Consider the following 24,914-nt stretch of genomic DNA (forward strand, 5'->3'; position numbering starts at 1 on the left):
ACTAGGGTTAGTTTCGGAACGCACCCGCAGCAGCGATCAGTAGATTTATCCCCTCTACAGAACGCAACGAGTTTTTTGCGTTCCGCAACGAACTGCATAGCGACCATGAGGCAAGGCGGTTGGAAAACAATGATAAACATCATATACATGCGTATACGTAACCGGCAACAATAAACTTCGATAATTCAAATCGCGTTGTTACAAACAAGTTGTTATACTTTATATTGTCAAATTGAAGTTGAGTTTTATGAATAAAGAACACCCGTTTGGAGGATCTGGCGCTATCCGATCCTCGCCCAGACGGTAAATATGTTTGTTTACGACGTGTTGGACAAGGAGAAGGTTTACCAGATACTGTCAAACGATCTTCGGAATTTGGGGGTTAAACGCCGGATCAAGAAACAGGCGGCGGCGTCTTCTTCAGCGAAGCCGGACTCGGGAGGCGGTCAGTCGCTGAAGACGGTATTCAAGACGAGTTTGGCCCACCTGCCACTCGATGTCGTGAAGCTATCCTCAGGGGCGATCGTCCACGTTCCCCAGTTTGTCACCCAAGCCTGTTCCTACATTGAGAAATACGCCAGCCAGGAGGGAATATTCCGAAAGGCGGGATCCCACCTCCGACAAAAGGAGATTATCGCCCGTCTCGACGGTGGGAGCACCCTGGGTGAGAAGTACCAGGTCGTCGACGTTGCCAATGTGCTAAAAACCTTCTTCAGGGACCTCCCTGACCCCCTGATCCCGCGCATTTACCAGGATGTCTTTCTGCGTTGTGCGCTTCTAAAAAATTCCAGGGTTCAGGCTCTGCTCATAGCGTGTCTGATCCTTCCTCCACATCACCTTAACACGCTCGCCTACCTTGCCGAGTTCTTGAAGCGAATCGCCAGGCTTGAGAGGCAGAACAAAATGGGCATTGATAATCTAGCCAAAGTCATGGGGCCCAGTATTATGCCGCTTCAGGAAACTACCATGTCGGCCGTACAGTCGAGACTGGAAACCCACCTTGTTATAGTAAAGGTGAGAATCTAATTTGCGCAGTCTAAGAGTTGATACTTATTCTGTTACCTCGGCTTCTTAGATATTGATCGAAAATGCTGAGCGCATCGGGGTCCTTCCTGATCACGTAGCAGATCTCATTGCCTCCGAGACTCCGGGCAGTGTTGAAACTGAAATAAATACCTCTGACTCTCTAAACCCATCCAAATACAAGAAAAAAAAACGACGGAGCGGGAGTCTTACACGTAAGCCACATCTAAGCGCCTCCAATCTCAACCTGAGTACGTCTATCCATCTGACTTTATTTTCTCTATACTTGTTTGCGGCAATCAACTTATTTAAGATTATGACTAGTTCAAGATCCCAGCCTTATTTGTTGTCGAAATTTAATGGGGTTGTCTATAAATAATGTATTTGTATGAGATCATGGCTAACTCTTCCTATTCATTTTTTCTAACAATTTTTGTTCTACCAGTGTGATCATGATCATTATTCAGTTTCAAATCTATTCGACGATAAATAGTGCATAATAGTTTTTCTTTAAATCCAAAGGAATGTTGAATGGGTTGAAGAAAATGGTTAGCAAGAGCGGATCACCAGACGCAGCAGCAAGTAGCGGAGTTGTGTCGAGTGAGTTCAGCGCTACCGACACACCTTCGATCAAAACAGGGAAGAAGCGCAAAGTGGCTGAGTCTGCGGCACCGTTGAGTGCAAAGAAAAAGTAAGCAATCGAGTTTAAATAGGCTTTTTTGCAATCGTGTTTTATTATTTTCTTTATCAACGTTCTGGGGGTATTTATTGCGTTTATATTGACTTGCAGGCGTCAAGTACTTCAGACATTGCCTGACGGCGGTTATCCTCGGCCAGAAAACACTATGTTTGCATCCATAATATGTAATGATCCAAAGTATGTAATGGTTAGAGTGTATGGTTTTGATATTACATGCAAAGATTTCTCGTGTTTCAAAATACCCGATATTGAACTTTTATTGTCTGCTTCCGTTTTATTACAGCCCGTACAAAGAAAAGAGTCCCGTTCAAAAGTCCCGAGTCAGAAAATACCTTTCGCAGAAAGTGCACATCGAGATGTAAGCCCAATATTTTCATATCGTGTGCTTCGCGAGGTGGAAGTGAATTTTCTCGTGGCATAAATTTATTTGTAACAAATTGAAAAACTCGTAATTTCTTCATTTCAGAACAGGCAGTGAGAAACTAGAGAAATCTAAAAAGATTCGGCTTAGCCTCGATAGACTCGTTTCAAAGAGCAAACAGGTGAGTGGAGTTTTTTCAAGCACTGGACAACCAGTGTAAAAAGTAACGAGTTGGCTTCACGGAATAAATTTTTTTCAGAAATTCGCTGATTTAGACTCGGAAAACCACAATGCCCCGAATTCGCCAAGGATTGAAAGACGCTGGAGTTCTGTGAGTAGTTCTTCGTGGTCGAAGAAAAATCGGGTAGGGTACGACGGTTTCACAGTGGCTCAGTCTCTCCTCAAGGCGAACAAAAAGCTTGAGGATGGTCTCGACTTGGAGTACGACCAGGACGAAATATTCATGGATGCAGAAGTGAATTTGTCGGACGAGAACACTGCCGAGGAGCGAACATCGGAAGAACCGATGGACAGTAACTGCCGCCAGGCCCTGCCGTTTTCAAGCTTTGCGGACCAAATGGTCAAAGGGAACGAGGAGTACGTAACAATACCAAAGAGCGAGTATGAGGAGATAAAAAACAGAGTTTCAGCAATAGAGTCCAGAATTTCTCAGGAGTTTTGTTGCATATCGACGAGTGCTGGCCAAAGTTTGAGCCAGACTTCGGCCAGCAAGGTGCAAAGTGAGTACGAAAAGACTTTGGAGGAGGCTAGCATAGGCAGCACCGTGACTGCTGATCAACTCGCCAAAAGATTAAGCAGGGAATTGAAGATACGAAGATCCGCGGAGCACAAAATAATCCGTTCACCCAGTGCCAGAAAGATCGGAAACCTCCGAAGACGCTCTCAAGAAAAACCAGTCGGGTAATTATCAATTGTATCCTCGTTGGCCCACAACTCGAATTTCTCAACTTTAAAATCCGATAATTTCTTTATTTCCCCAGGAAACGAAGCAACCGGCACATCTCGTGGCTCGCTGCCAAGCCCGCGAATACCGACGAACCTGTCGAGGAGCGGAATAACTTTTGTCCAAAGTCCAGTCTGAAGCGAGGCCGACCCAATACGGTATACACCGGGCTGTCGCAGCGTTCTCAGTTGCTCCAGGGTTCAGACTCCATATGCAGTGATGAGACAAACGCGAGGCTCGATTTTCTGCAGCAGCAACTCCATGCGTTGATAACTCACACCGTTGAGCATACCAAAGGCTCTCTGAGCGACGATGATACGTTCCTCAGCGATCGCGACGATAGTCTAGAAGCGTCGGACAGTGTATTGCGGCCGACAGTAAGGCGCGCGTCCTCTTTCCACGGTTCGGAGTTTATAGACAATTCCAGACACTTCAATGAGAAGATGAAGGAACTGAAGAAGTCCAACAGTCAACAGGACGTCACGTTGAACAACGAGCGTCTAGGTACAAGGGAAACCACAGGGGTGGCAGAAGGGGGAATGGTTAACGGGGACAACAATGTCAATTGGAGAGATGCGGATTGCTACTTCGGCTCAGAAGTCAGGTCTCGCACTCCCACCCAACAGACCGGTAGGGCGTCAATTGCCAAACTGAGGACTCAGAACGCTGGGATGGTTCTGGCCAAGGCGAGGCTGTTCGATGAGACTTCCAAGAAGGACGCTTCTAGCAGGTCGAATAAGAGCAGGGATGTTAGAACTGAAGCGATTAGAAGACAATCCGTAAAACTGGGGAGAGCCAGGGAAACGAAGAGCTTGGACAGCACCGACAGTCCATCTGGACTAAGGAAAATTGGTGGAACACCACGCAGGAAAAATAGTAAAAGTCCAAAGAACAGCGGCGCCAAGTTGAAGCTCCTTCACTCGACAGGAACATCGCCACTGATCAAAATGGAACTGACCATAATGCCGTCGCATCAGAATCCCCAACCGGGTTCGGAGAAAAGGGGAGCCAGGCTGAGCGGTGAGAAGTACGACGCCAGCCGGCGTTTGGATACCACGAAAAATGACGTAAAAACTGAGAGAAGCAATCTTAATAAATCCTTGTATTTTAGTAGCGGAAATAATTTTCATTGCGAAAAGGAGAATCAGAACTTGTTCAGTCCCAGCGAGAAGCAGAAATCCCCTGACTGCATACCCAAAGAAACGAATAGAAACATATTGAACGTGGAGTCACTGACGCCGTGCAAAACTCCCCATATCAAACGGCCTTTAACGTTGAAAACGCCCAAAGATGCAAAAAATTTGATAAGAAAACAATGCAATGATTCGCGACGCACTCCGATGAAGGCTGTAGCTTTAACGAGCTTCTCAACTTGAATAATGAGTGCTGTCTTTACAGCTATTTGAAAAAAATAAATTAAAACATTCTTCATTTTCTTTTAATTCTTGTTACATAAATTTTCTATTACAGAAAATTTGCCCGTGAATAAATAAACAGTGGGATCATTGTACTAAAAATGTGAGAAAAAAAGAAATTGTACTTAGTTTTGAGCAGAGAATTAAACCGGCCAACTCACAGATCTGGTTAATGATCTTGACTTAAGTGCACTCTGGGTGTCGCCTCGGACTTCTCAAGTTGAGCGTAATTTAGGCCGCAATTAGCTCAACTTGAACAATTCATTTTTCATTATCACTTTTCACCTTGTTACGAATTAATGACTGTCATTATATTATATATTTTATTCTCAGCTTTTACATCGTAAATCCTAATGTATTTTGTACTTTATTACGGCGTACTGCCGGCGATCTACGGATTCTGTATTAATTGTATCGTCGATAAATGTGATCGATTTTTATTTTAATCTACACAATAAATTATGTCCCGCAGAGTCGAGGTAACGATTACTTATCTTATACCGGGAGGAAAAATTAAAATAACATATAACAAAGTGTATACACCAATTTCTAGGAAGGAACATAATAAGGGCTGTGTGAATGATTAAAAAATTATTTCACAGTCTGTACTCTGCTAGAAAACTAATCTATTCAAAATCGAAATTATAACGGTTGTGTAAAACTCGGTGACTGGACAATCTAGATCTTCGAAAACTAAAGACAACTTCTGGGCTGAAATCTGACGACGAAGTCGAATACTGTGAAAGTACAGTCTTTGGACAGTTTGGGCAAATATCATCTTTCCTGCATGAAAGAAAAACAAAAAACAAGGTTGTATTAAAGCATTTTTGTTGTAGGCATTTTACATCGTTGCTTCTAACAATGAGAAAGCTCAATTGGACTAGCAATGAAGTAAAAAATCATACTATTATACTTTTCCATAATCTGTATACTGAATACGTAATTTTCATCAAACATTTTGCCTTCACCTATTAGAATGCCTGGAGGCTCCCGAGTGGTTTACGTGTCTCCGACGAGACCAGACCTTGTGGAAGGGTCTTATCATCTGCATCACCTTGTCACAGCAGAGGCGAGACACCGCGCCACGATGATGCATCCTCTCCCAGAATTTGTCCTTTTGTGTGAAAAACAGGGACGGCGAACAACTGACCTCAGGTTCATCAAGGCCAATGTGATCGCGGATCATCACGCGAGCGTCGTCCTGATCCTCTTCCATGTCGTGGGCCAAGTATCTGGGTGAATTGAGTAGACAAACAGTCGTGAGTTACCGTAAATGGATGAATTACATTTTCTTTTACTCATCTCAATTACTTAAGTACATGAACGCAGTATTTTCCCATTGATACAGATGTCTCATCTTTTTTTTCTCATCGTCTGCTTGCTCTTTTGCAATAAAACTCTATTGAATATATTTCCCCAGTTACCGATGAGATGATCTATACATAAGATATTAAGCTTATTGCTATTTATTGAAAACTTTATCTAATCGATTATGCAATAGAAAGTGAACCGCTAAAAAACGGGTTTCCTATTACAGGGCCACGAAGAAATTCGTTTTTGTGTACTCCTCCGGTCGTAGAGCAGCTCTGAGGAAGTAGGTGAACACCATCGCGATCAGATAGTTGTCAGCCATCCTACAGCACTGATCAGCGTCCAGGAAGTCGTCGAGTTCATCGTCTGTGGGAGAAAAATGATCATAGTCAATAAACAATGGTGTAAATATGAGGAGCTGGGGAAGACGCGTAACGCTTAAATTCGTGTTTTTCCCGATTCAAGTTTGAAAGTTTGTTTCTTTGCTTTTTAATGTTGTGTAATCGTAGGTCGAGATGAATATGGATCAGTTTACCGATTAATTTAAAGAATGAAATTACGCTCCAAGATTTTATCCGTATTAGTCTTGGGGCGCAGCTCGTCGTTGACGTAAGGATAATGTTTCTTTGCAACTGTTCATCGCGCACTTCAATCTCCATTTTGTCAAATTCTTATTTTCGATTCTTTCGTTTTGTCTCTGACTGTTGATAGATTTTCTTGAGTGATAACAAAAACGATGACAAAAAAAAAAAAAAAACGTGTAATGGGACCAACAACTGTTGAATTCTCTCGTTTGAAAACAGTCGAAGAATATTTGTACAAAAACAAAAGACGATAACAAAAATTAGAACGATCTATATGTTTACATGTAATTATATTAGTCAATGGTAAAACAAAGCGTGTGTACTATTCTCATTGTTGTGCGTGTACCGCAGTTTAGTTTTCACGATTTTAAAAATACACATTCGAGAAAGAGACTTGCGAGGGCGCGCAGCGTCGATGAATTTCGCGTTTAAAAATCCCGCGGCACGTGTGAGAAAATTTCACGATTTTTCTTATTGCAAATCTTCCGATCGATTGCGCGGAGATAGAGGCTCGGTCAGGGGACCGATAAGTAAAACGATCGTGCACGTGATACCGATCAACCGTTTCTTTTTTTTCGAAGAAAGCGGATAAACTACGACGGCTATTGTTGACTCGGCAACCAATCGCGTCACACCACCTGTACAAATAGTTCGCGAGTCAAGCCGACCGAAGTTCGAGTCGATCGGCTTAACTTTGCATTAAAGAAACGCACGCGATGCTGAATGACACGATAAATGATCAGCTACACCGGTTTTCAGGTTGAAATTTGTTATTTTATCTATCGAATATTCTGTCGATGTGACGCACGCGCGGTGAACGAAAATCAAAGACACGCGTGAGAGCTAATGAGGATTATCCAAATTGCGAAAACCTGTTACGCAATGATCCGTATCGCCCGCGCGTAGCAGTGATCCACGGGATTGAAATTAAGGCAGGATTGCCAATCGCAAGATGAAAAATTGTTATCATACATTATCACAATGCGTACGATATTCAGGGATACTAAAGGAAAATTTTCGAGATCGTTTTTATCGGTTGGTAGCGTTGCTATTTATTAATAACAGTTCGCCGACTGTCCGCACGATACGAGCGCCACTCAAGTTGTCAAATCGTCCCTCATCTCGATCCAATCACAAACGCACACACACACGACACGACTGTGCCAAATTCATGAAGCTCGCCTAATACGACACATAAAAGCAAAATTCTTGGTATCGAGATCGCAGCATCAGAACTAGCATCAACAAATACGACAAATAAATAGGACCACTGGCCAGGCGACCTGACACACACCCATGTAACCTGCAGCTCAAGTCAGTCGAAACGATGAGGACAGCCGGTATCACTTTAATAAGCGTTGCGCTAACCTGCGCCGTCATCGGCAATGCCTATTACCAGAAGAAACAGTTCTACCCGTCCGTCGTCTACATAACCAAGTCCAACCCCAGTATGGCCGTAAGTTGTCTTATTATATTTCTTATCTTCACTTTCCTTATGGTTACGAAGATCAGGCTTATGCCAGTCCTTGTCGTTCAATTTTCTACCGTGTTCTCGAATCTTTGCAGCATCTCTGACTGTGTGGTTATCACATATTTGTTTTTGTTGTTGTTACTAGATTCTAGAATCTTAGCTTGTCACAGCAGATAAGAACTGGCTGCTGTCCATACGAACCATGCATAGCTGGTATAAATTTTACTCGAGGTGTTATTTTTTTTTCTAGGTAATATACGTCCAGGGATTGATACTGGTTTTTATAATGAATACGTTCCTACGCAAGATATTCTTTGGTAATCTCCGAGCCGCTGAACTTGAGGTAAGCTGTGCTTTTGCTGCTTTTTCAGAGTAATAGACCTTGTTTCATATCATGTCTTATACATTTTCAGCATCTAGTTGAGCGGGCCTGGTACGCAGTGACGGAGACCTGTCTTGCTTTCACGGTATTCAGGGACGACTTCAGCCCCAAGTTCATAGCTCTTTTTACGTTGCTGCTGTTTCTCAAATCATTTCACTGGCTCGCCGAAGATCGAGTCGATTTTGTGAGCCCCTTAGTCTCTTTGATGCTTCATAGTTGGTTTATTGGATATATACATCTGATTGTTTTTTTGATTCTGCAGATGGAAAGAAGTCCCGTGATAACCTGGTTGTTCCATGTGAGGGTCTTGAGCCTCTTGACTCTTTTATTCACGATAAATGGAACGATGATCGAGTATGCCTATATGTCGACCCTCACCAAAGGCGCATCTGTGCAGCTCGTCTTTGGCTTTGAATACGCCATACTCCTTACTGTCGTTCTCAACATCACCATCAAGTATGTGCTCCACACGGTCGATCTTCAGAGTGAAAATCCCTGGGATAACAAGGCAGTTTTTCTGCTCTACACGGAACTGATTATTGGGCTATTGAAGGTAAGATGCAAAGGGTTGAGAAGACCGTTTCAATTCAAGAAAAAAATTTTTTATTGATGAAATGTAATCCAGGACCGTAACAAAAATGAAAAGAAACAAGTAAAGTTTAATTTCCAATATCACAGGTGATCTTGTACGTTGCATTTGTCACCATAATGGTCAGGATATACACACTACCGTTATTTGCCTTCCGCCCGATGTACTACACAATGCGCAATTTCAAGAAAGCATTCCACGACGTGGTGATGTCGAGAAGAGCAATCAGGAACATGAACACGTTGTATCCAGACGCGACTCCGGAGGAATTAGCAGCCGCGGACAATGTCTGCATTATTTGCAGGTATGTCGTGTTTCGACTGCAGAGAAGTAGGGATAACACACGGAATACATTTCAGATTCGAGAAAACAGTTGTGTAAACTCGACTCCAATGACAATGTGTTTCTTTCTGACAAAACTGATGCATTTGTTTTTCCAGGGAAGAGATGTTTACTGCTAGTAAAAAACTTCCCTGCAACCACATATTCCACACCGCCTGCCTCCGATCTTGGTTTCAACGTCAGCAGACCTGTCCAACATGCAGATTGAACATCTTGCGACCCACACCAGCCAATAATGGCCCGAGGGCCCAGAATCAGGCTCCTGCGCCGGGTCAACAAGCCCCGCAAGCAGCCCAGGCACAAGGTGTTAATCAGCAAGGTAGTTAAGCTTACAAATGTATAAACGAAACAGTACATCGTTTGTTATTCAGAAAAATTACTCATATAAATTCTCTTGAATTTCAACTTGACAGTTGATCAGCCATTTCAAATGCCAGCTGGCTTCTGGATGGGTCTTCAAGCACAGCAAGGAGCTGGCGCGCAGATCCAGGGCCAGAATAACGCCCCCAACATCGGTTTGCCTCCGTTCCAATCGGTGCCTCCAGGCAGCTTGCCACTTTTCGTGCCACCTTTTCCTCCGATGGTTCACCTGCCTCCTGTTCCTGCTCCTCCTCCCAATCTGACCACACTCACCGACGAAGAGCTCCGGGCAATGGAGGGTAATATGCGCCAGGCAGTTGAGGCCAGAATTCAAACACTTCAGCGAGTTCAGCTTTTGCTTGACGCTGCCAACGCCATGATGAGCCAGTACCAAACTGCTGCTGCTACTGCCAAGTGAGGAGTTGTTTTGTCTTTATTTTTTTGTTCTGTTTCTTGCAGAGAATAAAGTAGGGCTTGAGATTGAGCGGAGTGGATCAGCTCTTGGAATTACAATTTTTTCTAGTTCGTGGCGCGTTAAGTGTAAACTGCGTAACTATGTCTGTTGCTTAATCCCCAGCATTCCAGGGCCGAACGTGGGGTCGGCGGCTGAAGCGGCGGAGAAGGAAAAGAAGGAAGAGAAGGCGAATCACAGCGAGGATGCGGGGCCGAGTATGAGCGAGCAGGGCAAATTTGCCGGTGAACCTTTACCTGGTAGCAGTGGTGTGTCGAACGAGAGTATTGTACAAACGGATACGAAGACAATGAACGCAACAACGTCAAACGAGAATCACGCGACTCCGTCCACGTCGAGAACAAGAACAGAACCAACTGACGAGAAGGAGATGTTGAGGAGAAGGCGGTTGCAAAAATTCATAGCACAAACAACGACGACGACGGATTGAAAAAAGAAAACAATTAATTTAACGCGTGTTTCTCTTCAGCGTAAAACAGACGGGTCGTATACAATATTATTGTATGTAAACGAAAATACCTAATATGGCCGGATCAAACGAAAACGCGGTGTATTAATTACTCGTCATAATGCCGTTTGGACAAACGAATGCTAGGACTTGTGTACTGATTCTGGGAAAAAAAAAACGAAAGAAGCAAAGAATTTCTTTTGAAAAAGGACGCTGATCACGAAATCAATGATTGCTGTATAAAAGGAATGAAAAAAGAATAGTAATGAGATTTTTTCGATGAATATTATTTTCATTTCTCGAGAGTTTGGAATATGTTATATACCTATGTGTAATATAAATATATAAGTAATGTGTATATCGTACAAAAGTTTTACTAGTTTCTCCGAGTTGATATAAGAATTCCAAGTAATCATTTTTAACGATAAATTATCAAACGGACTGCTTAACTATTTCGGGAATGAACAAGAAAAACTGTGTCTGTAGGTGATAAGTCAACATACAAAAGATTCGATTATTTCACATTTTACTTCCCTATATTTTTTTACCATCTGGCACCGGTATCACTACCACTGCAGTAAATATACAAAGAAAATATACCGTCACGGGAGTCTGTCCAAATTTCTATTTATTATATTTCAAATTGAAAAAGAATAAAAACGGAAGTAAACAACTACCGTACATTTTTTTTTTTTTTTTTCGAATTGCTACAATCAGTTCAAATTTTTCGGGACTTCGCAGTAGGTGTTAGTAAATATTTTATCAAATTTGCGATGCTCAAGAATCCCGGCCGATTGTAATAGTAAGATTTCGTTTACAATAGGTCTACTGTATGTTGACCGTTGCCATAATTCCTTCGAGCATTACCTGTGTAAATAGCTGATTGTTTTTTCTCTCGTCATATTGATTTTTTTGTTTTTTGCTTTCCGAATCGCTAGATCACCAACGAATTTTATCGACGGGTGTACACTTCTTGCATAATTCTTCAATATCCCTATCCCTCTTTCGATGGCAAAAGTATAGATTCATATTTACAGCTGAATCATCTGATACTTCATTTATCTTGTATATTCATCATAATTGCAATTATTATCGTGATTATTGATAAACCAAATATTAGTCAACTTATTCTACAGATACAAAAGTACCACCTGACGTCTGTATTATTGTTTGTATATTTCTAATATAAATAAAACTATCTGTAATTATGTTATTATAATTTGTTCGAAAACAGGTGGCTAGAAATAGTTTTTTCTTTTCGTTTTCTCAATTTTTTCTCATCAGATAAAATGTTTCAGGTTCAGGCACCAGTCGTATTTCAATTATTCGCATTAGGCATCAGCGTACCCGAATCGACACAATTCGTTGGGAATTGAATTACTGTTAACAGTGGGGGTTTTTATGGGACAAGGTTGTGACACCAATGCGGTGGCAAAGTGAGAATTCACTGTATCGATGTGTAAAAAAGAAAATAAAAACTTGTATGATAGAGTTTATTGAAATTATAATAACAACTCTTGTTTACAATAATGATAATAAAATTATTTGTCTATTTGTAAGTATATATGTTGCATATGTGATGTTTTCCTGTTACTTCTGTTTTTTCACTGGTTTATTTGCATTTTAAACGGTGATCTCGGCGTTTTCATTATTGGCAGTTGGTGGACCAAAGAAATCACTTATCGACACCGTGCAACGATCATTTGCAAATTTTGTCGTCTATCTAGGTACGAATAGTCAGATTCATTTAAGCCATGCTTTGGAGAGCAAAAAAATCGCACTTTACTTTTCAGCGACTTTTTAATACGCGTTACGATCACCGTATCATTCATACCGAAATGCCACGCAGACTTCACTTTTTATATTTACAGCAGCTTTTATGTCTCGTTTGTAACAATTTCAACACCCCTACGCGATAGAAAATCAATTCCTTTGTAGATTTCGGTAGAGAACAGAAAATATGCAAAGTATATAATTTTTTTTTTTGCAAAATTAACGTTTTCATAATCTTGAAGTAACCTGTACACGGTTTCTGGATATATAATGTAAATTGTTGCGGTATGTACAATAAATTTTCAAATGTGTTTTTTTACATACAGTTATGTACAATGACGCCTGTATGCTGTAAATATTCTTGAATCTTGGTTGACAAAAGAAGGTAAAAGGGCTTCTCAGTTTCAGCGATGCTGTTTCAAAGCAGAACATTCTAGCAGGAGCCTCCCTCCCATCAAGATATTAGGATCGACGAGGAGAAATTGGGATAAATTCAAGTATCGCGGGGCGGAGCTGTGAAATCGGCGCGGTGAACCCCGTGGCGCGTTGTTGTGATCTAATATGGCGGAGTGTAATGTTGTGGCTGCTGAGTGTCTACGTGAATTATAGAACGTGAATAGAGATCATCGGCGGGGTAGGGTGATCGGGATGATGTATTGTGCGGACGTTGCGTCGTTGGATTGACTCTCGTAACGGTACGCGGATAGCGTCGAGGAGCCGCGGATTGTCCCGACCGCTTAAACACGACCGCGCGTTGTTTTCCGTCAACGAAAGAATTACACATATTATTTCGGTGTGGTGTATACACACGCACAGAAGTTCACACATCTTCCGATTCGTCTAAAGACGTGCCGCTGTTAAGATTCTACACAAATTTTCTACCGTTCGTTTCGCTGCAGCCGTTTTCGTCGCTGCCGTCGCTACAAACACCGTTGAAGAGAGTAGCAACAGCAACAGTAGCAGCAGCAGCAGCTTAGTGTTGTCGGTGGATCGCCTTTACGCTTAAGGGGTTGAGGGGGAAACTTGGCCGACGATTGTAGTGTATCAAGCCTGCATAGTTTTTTGGTAGAACCCGTCAATTTTCTATCGCCAATCAATTATCGTTTATTGTTATTGTTTTTTCCGTCCGTTCTCTATCGTCGAGTTTCCGTTATCCGCAGGCAACGGACGTACGACGACCAAATGATCATATAACTGTGGACGACGACAGGCAATAACGCACGCACGCATGTGTACGACGTGTCGTGTCGTAGTATGCGTACGACATGTTATAAAAAAAAGAAAAAACAAAAGAACGTGCGAAAAGTGCCGCTGAGAGAGTAGCAGGAGAGAAAGGGATAGTAGTAAGAAACTGTGGAAGAGAACGACGATATCGAGGGAAGAAACACAGTCGGTGATTATTTTGGTGAAAAATAAAGAGAGATAAAGATATAAGAGAAGAACTGTCTGAGAAGAAAGTTATATATTTTATCACGCTTAATCAAACGGGTGGTGATTGACGATCGCGGAGAACCAACCGAGTCGTATTAAGTGCAAACGCTTATGAATATCGAGTGGAGTAATAAGTGAATGAGTGAGTGTAAGATCGTACGGGAAACACGACGACAATCCTCGAATTCCCGCGCTACCGATATTGTACACAGGCAGCAGCAACCCTGCGTGATTGCTAAATCTCTGAGGAGAAAGAAAAAGGAGCAGGCATCGAATAGATATAATATAAAGTTATAGTAATAATAATGATAATGAAAATCGGTGCAAGGAAGGTTGAAAAAAAAAGGGGGTAGACAAACAATACTATTAACGATATATACACACACACACACACAAACACATACACGTGCATATGTAACACGGCTTACGCACACTCGCATATTCTACGTTGTTTGTAGAGAGTTACAGTCTGGGGAGAGAGAAAAGTAAAGAAAAAAGCAAAATGCGGCGCAAACTTACATACTACTGAAAATATCTGGGCGTTGAATTATCGGCGACTCTGAAAACTGAGCGCGAAGATTTGAAGGAATAGACATACATACTCAAACCCAAATAACAATAATGCGGATTTTATTGCCTAGGTCGATCGTCAAAGGTTGTTCGACTTACACGGACACTTGATCAGGCGCTGGGAGGATCTTTCAAGACCTCGAATCAGGGGAGAAAAAGAAAGTGAAGACAGAAAAGAGACAACAGAGAAAGTAAAACAAACGCCAATCATAACCTATGATGCGAATCTTTTTGTGGTGACGTCATAAATATAGTTATAGAGGTAGTAATAATAATTTGGGTTTCTTGAGAAAGAAAAGAGAAGTAAGAAAGTATACATATTCGAGTAGATAGACACTATAGATGCTGTTTTGGTAGTTATAATATATATTTGAATCGAAGAGAATACCACAATGACGGACACGCGAAGAAGAGTCAAGCTATACGCTCTGAACGCCGATCGGCAGTGGGATGATCGCGGTACCGGACATGTCTCGTCCTCGTACGTCGACAGGTTGAAGGGAATCTCACTTTTGGTCAGAGCCGAGAGCGACGGATCACTTTTACTAGAAAGCAAGATTCAACCTGATACCGCGTATCAAAAACAACAGGTAAAACAAAGCCGAAGCATAAAATATTTCACACAGTATACTCTGTTGACACATTGATAAAGTCAATCATGTTGATTATTACCAAAATGGCATGATTTTAATTTATTTTAGCACTCCAGTTGTGTCATTAATATAATATTGATGTACCTCTGTTGGTAAATCCGATTGTATGGTTAAGAGGTCAATTACTTTCTATTGTTTCAATCACATTTGACTATAGTCGATTTGATATCCTTGTTATATGGTTGCCACTGGCAAAAGCGTTGAAATTATTCTTCTCAGAGTTTCTAATGTAGGAAGAAGCTGATGTTTTTATTTTCAAACTCTGCAGGACACACTGATTGTATGGTCGGAAGGGGACAACTTTGATCTGGCGCTGAGCTTTCAGGAGAAGGCAGGGTGCGACGAGATATGGGAAAAGATATGTCAGGTACAGGGCAAGGATCCGTCTGTGGAAATAACGCAGGACATAGTAGAGGAGTCCGAGGATGAGAGGTTTGATGACATGTCGGACTCGGCACCGCCGATCGAGTTGCCTCCGTGTGAATTAGGTCGGCTGGAGGACATAAACGAGCTGGTGGGTAACTGTTTGTCATCGCCGATAAGGAAGGAGAAGCTGGCGATGGCGTTGGAGTCTGAGAGTTATATAAAGAAGCTGTTGAACTTGTTCCATACGTGTGAGGACCTCGAGAACATCGAGGGTCTCCACCACCTCTATGACATATTCAAAAACATATTCCTTCTAAACAAGAACGCCCTCTTTGAGGTGATGTTTGGAGACGATACGATATTCGACGTCGTTGGCTGCCTTGAGTACGAGCCCACGCTTCCGCAGCCAAAGCGTCACAGAGAGTACCTCAGACAGCTGGCACGGTTCAAGCAGGCGATCCCAATCACGAATGCCGAGCTACTCGCCAAGATACACCAAACCTATCGTGTCCAGTACATTCAGGACGTGGTTCTGCCTACACCCAGCGTCTTCGAGGACAACATGCTCAGCACACTGAGCAGTTTCATATTTTTCAACAAGGTGGAAATCGTCACGCTAATACAGGACGACGAGAAGTTCCTCACAGAGCTATTCAGCCAGCTTACGGACGAGTCAACATCGGATGCTAAGCGGCGAGACCTTGTCCTGTTCCTCAAGGAGTTCTGCAACTTCTCCCAGAATCTCCAGCCGCAGGGAAAGGAGGTATTCTACAAGACCCTCACTGCCCTTGGCATTTTTCCTGCCCTTGAAATCACTCTCGGCATAAACGACGCACCGACCAAAACGGCCAGCATTGACATTCTTACGTACATTGTTGAGTACTCACCTAGCGTTGTGCGGGACTACACGCTGCAGCAAATCAACAACACAGAGCAGGAGCAGATGCTGATCAACGTCGTCGTCGCCCAACTCGTTGGGGATAGTGATCCAGAACTTGGCGGAGCCGTCCAACTCGCCGGCGTTCTTCGCCTGCTTCTGGATCCTGAAAATATGCTCGCATCTGTCAACAAGTCGGAGAAAACCGACTTTCTCAATTACTTTTACAAGAACAGCATTTGCACTTTGATTGCCCCGCTCCTGGCAAACACCATTGGTGAGAGGCCTGCGCGCGAGGATTACAGGACTGTCCAGCTGCTCGGTCTCATTTTAGAACTCCTGTCGTTCTGCGTTGAGCATCATACCTATCACATTAAAAATTGTATTCTCAATAAGGACTTGCTGAGGAGAATACTCGTTCTCATGAAGTCGACGCACACGTTCCTTGTCCTCTGCGCCTTAAGGTTTATGAGAAAAATCATTGCTCTGAAGGACGAGTTTTACAACAGATACATAATCAAGGGAAACCTGTTCGCCCCCGTATTTGACGCTTTTGTCAGAAATAATGGCAGGTACAATCTGCTCGATTCAGCGATTCTAGAAATGTTCGAATTTATCAAACTGGTGAGTTTATTTCTCTTAAATTGTTTTCGTTACATACTAGTAAAACAAATTATGTACACTTTTAATCATACGTGCAAACGTCGAAAACGTTGACCGCGTTCCAGGAGGATATAAAGTCGCTGTGTTCTCACGTCGTCGAGAACTTTTCCAAGGAATTGGAGGCCATTGATTATGTTCAGACTTTCAAAGCGCTCAAACTGAGGTATGAACAGCACCAGGACAAACTGAAAGATCGCGACAGAGGCGCCTTGGACAGGTTAGTCTGTTTTTTTATTTACAAAATTAGCTTTCTTTACTTCTTACTAACTATTTTTGTTCACGCTTTTTTGTCTGCACATCAGCGTCCCCTCGATATTAAGGAATAGCCGATACCGTCGCGATCAGCGGCAGCTCGACGAGGAAGAGGAAATGTGGTTCAACGAGGAGGAGGACTTCGATGAGGGAGAAGCGGTCGTTCCCGCGGCTGCAACGGACATTGTGCCGCCGGCTGCTGCCAAAAAACAACCCCCAACGCCTAATCCGGCACCAGATCCTAATCCTGTGGATCCGAAGACTCCACAGCTGCAACAGCAACAGCAACAAACTGTACTCAATAATAATGCAACGACGCACCAACAGCAGCAACAACAACAGCCACAACAACAACAACCGCAATTGAACAGCATCCAACCTTCCAATGATTCTCCGTTACCCGCCGAGAGTGCTACGAGTCCAAGCGTTGTGATAGAAAAGACTGGAGCTGCTATATTTAGGAAGGTAATGATCTCAAAAAACATACAATCACGTAATCTATGAACAAGACTTGACTCTTCTTTCCACAATATTTTTTGAAAAATCGCTTCGATGTTCTTTGAGATAAGTTTCATAATTGGACCTTGGCATCTGTGATCCGAAATGAAAATAAAAATTATTTCTAGTAAATTGATCTAGGGTTGATATGCTAAGTATCAGTATCGACGATTGAACAAATAACGTATTATTTCAGGGTCTTGTCGACTATGAGGGTGATTCGGACGAGGAGGAGGAGGATTCCGAGTTGAGTCCGACGCCGAAGCGGCAGCGGCTCTCATAGTCCATTGTAGAATAAATGGATGGCGTCGTGTTATCGCCGTGTGACGTGATGAACGAATATGATATACATATATCCATGTTCCCGAGCCTAGCTCGTAGAGGATATATCTGTGCGTGTGTGCGTGCGTGTCTGTATCGAGGGCCGCGAAAGGGCGGGAGGGAGGACCAACTCGAGTATATCTATCCGCGCGTCGAAACTGGCTATAAAGGAAACGGAAAATTTAAAAGAAAAAACAAAATTATACACGAAACGACGATAAAAGGCAAAAGAAGAAAATAAATAAAAATTGTACTAGCGCGGAAATTGATGTGAAAGATCGGTTTTTCAAATGCGAAGAAACAACCGCAAGCGAACAAGTAAGGCGAAACAAAACAGAGTATGCAACGAAGAGGAGAATGAAGAGGAGCTGGAGAAGAAAGGGCAATGTGGTCAAACTACACCGAGCACGAGATACACGCATACATACATACGATATACTATACATAAATATACAAACATACTTATATGTATATATGCAAGATATACATACATAAATACAAGCGGTTAAGAGGAAAAAGGATGGAAAAGTATAGAGACAGGGTGAGAGTGAAAGAGAGAGTGAAAAAAGTAAGGCGAAGGGAATTTTTGAACTTTTATATATATATGCGACAGTGACTAGGGAGCAATACTCTTCCATTCTAGAATCTTTGCGCCGGCAATGATTTTCAGAGGTTGAGAAATGTAGTTTGTTTTGATACAGTTTTCAGTCAGTCGGAAAAGAGAAATTCATTCATTCTATGGGCTCTGGGTGAACCAGATTTTTTCAGCTGTCGAATACACTGAAATTTTATCAAATCTTAGTAAAAGACACCCTCGGACTACTTGACAGGATGAGAGGAAGCGCGCGAGGCAACTCGGTGTTGTAACTATAACATTAAAACTAAACGCAGCTTGTCGACTATAACGGTTCTATTTGTCATTCGACGTACCGCGATTGGTACCGGTCCACTGAAGCAAATCAAAGAGATTGAAGAACAAGAAGGATAAGGCAAAGTAAAGAAAAACTAATATACATGACGTACAGAAGACGAAGAATTAACACTGTGCTTTCCTCTCGGTGTCGTGCTGCGCCTGGAAGAGAAAGAAAGAAAGAAAGAGAAAATCAACGGATTAAGGGAAAAATTTAACAATCGACGCATCTATTTGAATCATACTTTTTATTGATATTTTCTTTTGGTTTTCTCTCTCTTCCTATCTTCGTAATTATTTTCTTGTTTAGATCAGCTCCGTCATACTGTACATTTGTCAGCGATTAAATAAGTTTCATCTATCTTTTTTTGTTTCTCCTATCATCATTTGCAATGCTCCAAACTTATTTCATTTTCATTTCCTATCTAGATGACGAGATAGTGAGAGATTATTTTTGAATAATTTATCGATGTTTAAAATGATCAATCGCCATTTTCATATCTTTTCATTCGAATTTTCCATCACTTTGAATAATTGGTATTCTTCACTCGCAGGCTGTAATAATAATAATTGTGTATAGGGTATAATAATTTTTTCAAAGTGGTATACGTAATCTGATTTATTGTTATTATTATTACTATTATTGTTATTATTATTATTGCTATTATTATCATTAAAAATATTATTATTACTTTTACTGCTACTGTTAATGCTATTGTCACTACAGTACTACTATTACAAACTACTACACAACTACCACCAACTACTATTACTTCTATTATTGATTGACTAGGTGAGAAGAACAGGTCGCAGGGAGCTAATCTGTACATAGAATTTGATAAACAACATACGAAAAGGAAGTAATGAATAAATTCATACCGCCCGGACTGACGTTAGACGAGAGTGTAGCAGAGTATATAATATTAATAAAATTAGATAAGGAGAGAAGGAAGGTAAGAAAAAAAAACTACGAACAACGGAGGGGAAAGATGGAATTGGAAAATTGAGTAAACGGAACTAAACAGTGGATTAAACTATGTTTAACGGACGCTTAACGTCGTTTGTACCAGTCCGTGTGTTTTACTATGATTTTTATTACGTAACGCACGATTCAATTTATCGTTCGATACTAGAGGGAGGGAAATTTTTAGACATTTTATGATCGGCAACGAGAGGGCGGAGGGGGGGGGGGGGGGGGGGGAAGATTTTAACAAATGAATAAAATGAGACTAAATAAAGATATCGTAAAGAATGAAGCCAACATACGCGATGAAGAATAGTGTAAGTAGTAAAGAACGACTAAAGTAAACAAACAACAATAAGAACAAAAGAGATGTTGTCGTAAATTTAAATAACGACTAAGTAATTAATTAATTGATTATTATAACTAAATAAGTAAAGTAAATTAAGTATATACAAATATAAGCGATTAGTTAATAAATACGAATAATTAAGTAATTAATAACTGAATAAAAGTACGGTCGAGTGCTACTTTTTCTTTCTAAATGTATATTTGACACAGATTCATGCGAAAGTAACAATGATTTTACGGCAAAATTTTTCTTGAATGTTTTTTTTTTTTCCTTTTTTTTTTCTTTACTATCCGTATTTTGTTTTCCTTCCATCAGACATTGTCGTTTCTAAATTCTGTATGCTGTACAACAAATGAAATATCTGTAGGTGTATATCGTGTGATTTTAAACGTAACGACAGTGAAAAGAAAAACAAACAAAAAAAAAAAAAAGAAGTGAAAGTGAGAGAGAAAGAATTATACATACAATGCACCGTCCGTTTGTCGTTATTAACGGGATTTTTTTTTTTTCTAATGCTTTTCTCTTTCTCTATTGAATGATTGAAGAGAAAAACACATGTGCACCCATACGCCCAGAGGAGAGAAATAGAATCTCCTTTCAATGTCAAATTTATCACAATGATTGCAACGATGATGATAATAATAATAATAACAATAGTAGAAATAGTAATGCTCGTTCTACTTTGTATAACAGTTACTCGCATATGTATACTTTATATAATTACTAATGCGATTGATCTCTAATTATACATATTCTCCAGTATTGTATACCTATGCGTAGTAATGCATTAATTGAAAACTTTACGGGGTACAATGATATTATTATTGTTATCATCGTTGTTGTTGTTGTTATTATTATGCGTACATGTGTGAAGTTGGATAATATTGTGACAACGTATCATGATAATGATTTGGGTAGAGGATAGCGTGCCAGAAATCCTTGAGACAAAAATTTGCACGAATTCGAAGGTGGGCAAAAGAAACGTATATAATATTCGACCATGGAGAGAATAAAATATAATTATGATGTTCGAAGAGAAGAAGAATGGCGATTGGTGAAAAGAAGAGAATAGATCTTTTTGCTACTAAAACGAAAAAAAGGAACAATGTTAATCAATCAATCATTGTTTTCGAATTACGTTTTCAGCTCTAATCGATCAGCATATTATAGTTTGGTACGATATGTTTATTGTACGTACTATCATATTGAAATGAAAATGAATATGAATGAAAGAAAAAGTGACGAAAACATGAGACAACAGAGAAAGAAATTCTCCAAAAGTATAATAATCACATCTACCCATTAGTTATGACGAATGAACGATGAAAAACGTTCGTACGACGTATGTGTTTATGTATGTTTAATGTATAGTTGTTACCAAAATCAAGATAATTTTGGCGACTAAATGCCCCGGGCTGGATGAACGATAACATACTATTATCATTATTACTACTAAACAATAAATTATTATACATTATTATTACTGCTCCTACTGCTACTACTATTATTATTATTATCATTATTATTATAATGTCCGTTACGTCACTGATCAAAATTAAAAACGGCAAATTAACACCAACCTAAACGTAGTAAAAAAAAAAACAAACCGAGAATAGCAACGACGTACGAATTGCCTGCTTAATTATAATTATAATTTTACTCTCAAGCAAGAAGAAAATTTTTTTATTTAATCATTGCGCGACGACAATGCGGATTGAGAAAAAGATTTAAAATATCTCCAAAATTCGCTTTTAAACTATAGCAATGAAATTTTTGTCGTACGTTTACGCATGTTCATGTATATAAATATAGTTAGTTGAATTTTATCGAAGAATCAATTTTGTGGAAGAAAAACGAATTGCGAAGAAAACGTGATAAGAGAAAAATCTTTATTTTTCTTGCAAAAATTTAGAGATACAAATAATAAAAGAACAAAATAGAACTTTACATGCATTGTAATGTTTGATATCAAATAGCAAATTGTTAAGTTGTAAATTAATTATTTCACTCAATCGATAATATATTTCCATACACAAAGCGCCTGGTGATTGATTTGATTTGGAAATAAATTCAATGCCATTGATATAGCCGAAAATATCGCTAACAGCAGTGTACAAAACAAAGTGACTTTTGAATCGACACCACAGAGACAATGAATAGAAAGAAATTTATTTTTTCTCTAGTGATTTTAGTACTGCGTTTTAAACATTAAAGAAGAAAAGACGATCAAATCCAGCCCGAAACTACGGCATAGTACACTTACATGGGCAGTGAAGAGCGTTATCGAAGGGGAGAAAATTTTTATTTAACATCCCTTTTTTTTTCTTCTCTTTTTGTTTAACGAATGATTGTAAATGAATACAAATTACATGAATGTGTAGAAGCGCGGTGATGAAAAAAAAAGGAAGAAAAATTTAATAATAATATTGGTTAATGATAAAATAAGGAGGAAGAAAAAAAATATTTAATTAAATAAATCTTAAAATTAGAAAAGAACTTGGATTAATTTTCACGCTCAATTCCCTTACCCGATCGGGGTGCATTTATTTAATTATAATCACCCGTCATTCTGGCAATGATACATTTCAATGATATGCCACCATAGCTTTGTATGTTAAAATTGATACGAGTACAGAATTCGGTTGTGAATCGAATACATCTGCAAAAAGGTTACAAAACTGTATGCATGTGTTAAAAAAATTGCTTATCATAATATTTTGATAAAATCGCATTTAGTAGCTTTCTGAATAGCAATTCATCTGTAAGTGTTCGTCGTGCGTATAAACATCCATTTGATACTATCTTTGTTCACAAGCCATTGACAATATTATTGAAAAAAATCAGCTTAACTGGAAACCTATTTATTTTATATGTAAGATTCATAATATCGCTACTAATATCGTCTTAGTTGACATTACGATAAACAACGTCTATTATTATCATTAATATCATTAATGCTATTCTAAATATTGGATCATCATAGTTTAATGTTTCTTTGTCTTCGAACGAAGATGAAAAAAACATTTTAACTTGGACAAAGAGTGAAAATTGTGTACACCGAATGGTCTTTTTAAAAGAAATTGTTCATATTATTTCCAGTAACGTGTCATTTGATCATTTGCGGACTACTTCGGCTTTCAGTCTGGCTGCGAGAGCCTTGCGAACTTGAATTTTCGAATCTTCCATCAAGAGTTGCGGCGACTCCAAGTCCTGCATGCCCATCATCGACGCCTCTGCTACCACTCGTGCCGATCCGGGACGAGCCGCGTTTGTCTTCAGACGCTGACTACGAGCCTCCTTCTTCATTGAGACCAGCTTGTCTCTCTGAGTTTTCAGGTATATTTGGCGCTTCCTAATCTCCTCCTCACCAGCCTCGAAACAGAAGACAACATATAAGAAGAAGAAAAGAATGAGGCTTCAATTGTCACTTCGAAAGTTGATGTCTCCACTCACATCGGACAGTTTGCTGCGGCTCGCCGCGGGCAGCAGTGCAGGATCCAAACTCTGCTACGAAGAAGGAACGAATTGAATTTCAATAATGCATGGTATATTTCTTACGTACTTTTCTGTCACTGTTTTTTGTCACCAACTCAATTTCTTCTCCTATTTTATCTTCGCCTGGTTTTTTCAGTTTTTGCGGTATCGGTTGCAAAACGCCAAACTTCTTGGATTTCAAAGCTGTGTTTGTCAGCTGGAGAGGTTCAACGCTGACTACTTCTTCCGTTTCTCGTCTCTCCTGCTCTGGCGAAAAACCCGACGACGATTTTGCCAATGGTTCTTCCATCAGTGCTCGCTCCAGCAGCTGTCTCTCCGTCTTGTACTGTGTCGCCAAACGCTGGTGCTCCCTACGCATTGCCTGATCCGATTCCTGCTCCGTATTCGTTTCATCCTCAAGCTTGTACTGTTTCCTGAAATTGAAACAAACTCGTCGTGACCTCGCAGCCTCACGTCCATCATTCTTAATTTTCAATCTACACCCACTGCAGCAGCTCCTCCATCACCAGTTCGTCCCGTAGACAGTCTTCATCACATATTAGCGACGCTGGAGTCAGGCCGTACTTCTGTTCAATCAAACTCAGTGCCTGCAACTGGAGTTCCAAGTTCTTCTGAATCATCATCCTCTTAAATATCTCGTACTCGTTTGCAGCCCAGATCTGCTCGAAGAGACTCTGCAATTGCGTTTTAGAAGGTTTTATAATTTTTAACATTCTCTATCTCGTTTTGCATCGAGAACTATTTTTACTCTGATAGAGAAGAGAAAATACAAGTGAACATCGAGTGTTCGTTCACCTGCTGAAACTGTATCGGCATTTTTGTGTTCTTGTTTAATGTACAGGCATGCTCAAACTGCTCGGGAGTTATGCCCATGTCCTCCATGTAGCAGCCAAGGAGAAGATCTACCAGGTTTTTATACTCTTGGTAGATGTGGCGATACTCCTCGCTGTCCTCCGTCTCACCGTCGAAAACTAAAAGGGGAGCAAGAGGCGTAAAATGAGTCAGGCTAATCGATAGACGTAAGTAGCATTGAATTCTTTTAATGTAATGGCAATCCGATAATTCTTACTCAGCGATTTTTCTTCTATGAAAGTTAACAATGGTGCCGACCAGATCGGACCCTGCAGAAATCCCACCAGCGAATCAAACACCCAGGAACTGTCATCCTTTTCACTCATAATTATTTTTTTTATTCAGACTTCTCTATCAACCTGTCACTACCGTAAAATTTGTCATCAGACTTCTGTAATGTCAGGCTTGTCGCCATGGCAACAACATCTAAACATTGGTAGTGAAACGTCGCAGCTGACACAGTAGCAGTGTTCAAATCGGAACATTTTGCAATTTCTTGATCCGGAGGGATATTCATT

At 40.5% G+C, this 24,914-nt stretch overlaps 5 protein-coding genes across 10 annotated transcripts; 3 read left to right on the plus strand and 2 right to left on the minus strand.

The window, feature by feature from the left end:
* Positions 1-52: 52 nt before the first annotated feature.
* On the plus strand, positions 53-4,936 carry LOC107218305 (rho GTPase-activating protein 21). 2 transcript variants are annotated; one of them, XM_015656137.2, is made up of 8 exons: positions 53-1,014; positions 1,076-1,274; positions 1,546-1,714; positions 1,814-1,900; positions 2,007-2,081; positions 2,190-2,265; positions 2,344-3,005; positions 3,086-4,936. In XM_015656137.2, the coding sequence occupies exons 1-8, from the start codon at positions 310-312 to the stop codon at positions 4,422-4,424; spliced, it is 3,312 nt and encodes a 1,103-aa protein (XP_015511623.1). In that variant the 5' UTR covers positions 53-309; the 3' UTR covers positions 4,425-4,936. The 2 variants fall into 2 exon arrangements, with proteins under 2 accessions (XP_015511623.1, XP_046600686.1); XM_046744730.1 differs by having other exon boundaries at positions 1,076-1,238.
* On the minus strand, positions 4,773-6,807 carry LOC107218281 (speedy protein 1-A-like). Of its 2 annotated transcripts, none has more exons than XM_046744749.1 (4): positions 6,682-6,807; positions 5,999-6,140; positions 5,432-5,695; positions 4,773-5,246 (listed from the first exon to the last, which is right to left on the minus strand). In XM_046744749.1, the coding sequence occupies exons 1-4, from the start codon at positions 6,737-6,739 to the stop codon at positions 5,090-5,092; spliced, it is 621 nt and encodes a 206-aa protein (XP_046600705.1). In that variant the 5' UTR covers positions 6,740-6,807; the 3' UTR covers positions 4,773-5,089. The 2 variants fall into 2 exon arrangements, with proteins under 2 accessions (XP_046600705.1, XP_015511595.1); XM_015656109.2 differs by lacking the exon at positions 6,682-6,807 and adding an exon at positions 6,310-6,633.
* Positions 6,808-7,451: 644 nt separating this feature from the next.
* Positions 7,452-10,589, plus strand: LOC107218298 (E3 ubiquitin-protein ligase synoviolin A). 2 transcript variants are annotated; one of them, XM_046744738.1, is made up of 8 exons: positions 7,452-7,814; positions 8,080-8,172; positions 8,243-8,395; positions 8,474-8,764; positions 8,890-9,104; positions 9,241-9,461; positions 9,556-9,916; positions 10,088-10,360. In XM_046744738.1, exons 1-8 carry the CDS (start codon positions 7,686-7,688, stop codon positions 10,110-10,112), a joined length of 1,488 nt encoding a protein of 495 aa, XP_046600694.1. In that variant the 5' UTR covers positions 7,452-7,685; the 3' UTR covers positions 10,113-10,360. The 2 variants fall into 2 exon arrangements, with proteins under 2 accessions (XP_046600694.1, XP_015511616.1); XM_015656130.2 differs by having other exon boundaries at positions 7,461-7,814; positions 10,080-10,589.
* Positions 10,590-12,617: 2,028 nt separating this feature from the next.
* LOC107218294 (serine/threonine-protein phosphatase 4 regulatory subunit 3) lies at positions 12,618-23,055 on the plus strand. Of its 2 annotated transcripts, XM_046744735.1 has the most exons (6): positions 12,618-13,260; positions 13,356-14,786; positions 15,118-16,716; positions 16,809-16,972; positions 17,058-17,472; positions 17,702-23,055. In XM_046744735.1, exons 2-6 carry the CDS (start codon positions 14,589-14,591, stop codon positions 17,786-17,788), a joined length of 2,463 nt encoding a protein of 820 aa, XP_046600691.1. In that variant the 5' UTR covers positions 12,618-13,260; positions 13,356-14,588; the 3' UTR covers positions 17,789-23,055. The 2 variants fall into 2 exon arrangements, with proteins under 2 accessions (XP_046600691.1, XP_015511611.1); XM_015656125.2 differs by having other exon boundaries at positions 12,622-14,786; positions 16,821-16,972.
* Positions 21,139-24,816, minus strand: LOC107218282 (cilia- and flagella-associated protein 36). Of its 2 annotated transcripts, none has more exons than XM_046744745.1 (6): positions 24,614-24,816; positions 24,340-24,515; positions 24,031-24,218; positions 23,612-23,957; positions 23,503-23,553; positions 21,139-23,421 (listed from the first exon to the last, which is right to left on the minus strand). In XM_046744745.1, the coding sequence occupies exons 1-6, from the start codon at positions 24,720-24,722 to the stop codon at positions 23,164-23,166; spliced, it is 1,128 nt and encodes a 375-aa protein (XP_046600701.1). In that variant the 5' UTR covers positions 24,723-24,816; the 3' UTR covers positions 21,139-23,163. The 2 variants fall into 2 exon arrangements, with proteins under 2 accessions (XP_046600701.1, XP_015511596.1); XM_015656110.2 differs by having other exon boundaries at positions 23,503-23,556.
* Positions 24,817-24,914: the final 98 nt, after the last annotated feature.

The sequence above is a fragment of the Neodiprion lecontei genome, chromosome 7 (assembly GCF_021901455.1).
Source record: "Neodiprion lecontei isolate iyNeoLeco1 chromosome 7, iyNeoLeco1.1, whole genome shotgun sequence".
In the NCBI taxonomy this organism is placed as follows: domain Eukaryota; kingdom Metazoa; phylum Arthropoda; class Insecta; order Hymenoptera; family Diprionidae; genus Neodiprion; species Neodiprion lecontei.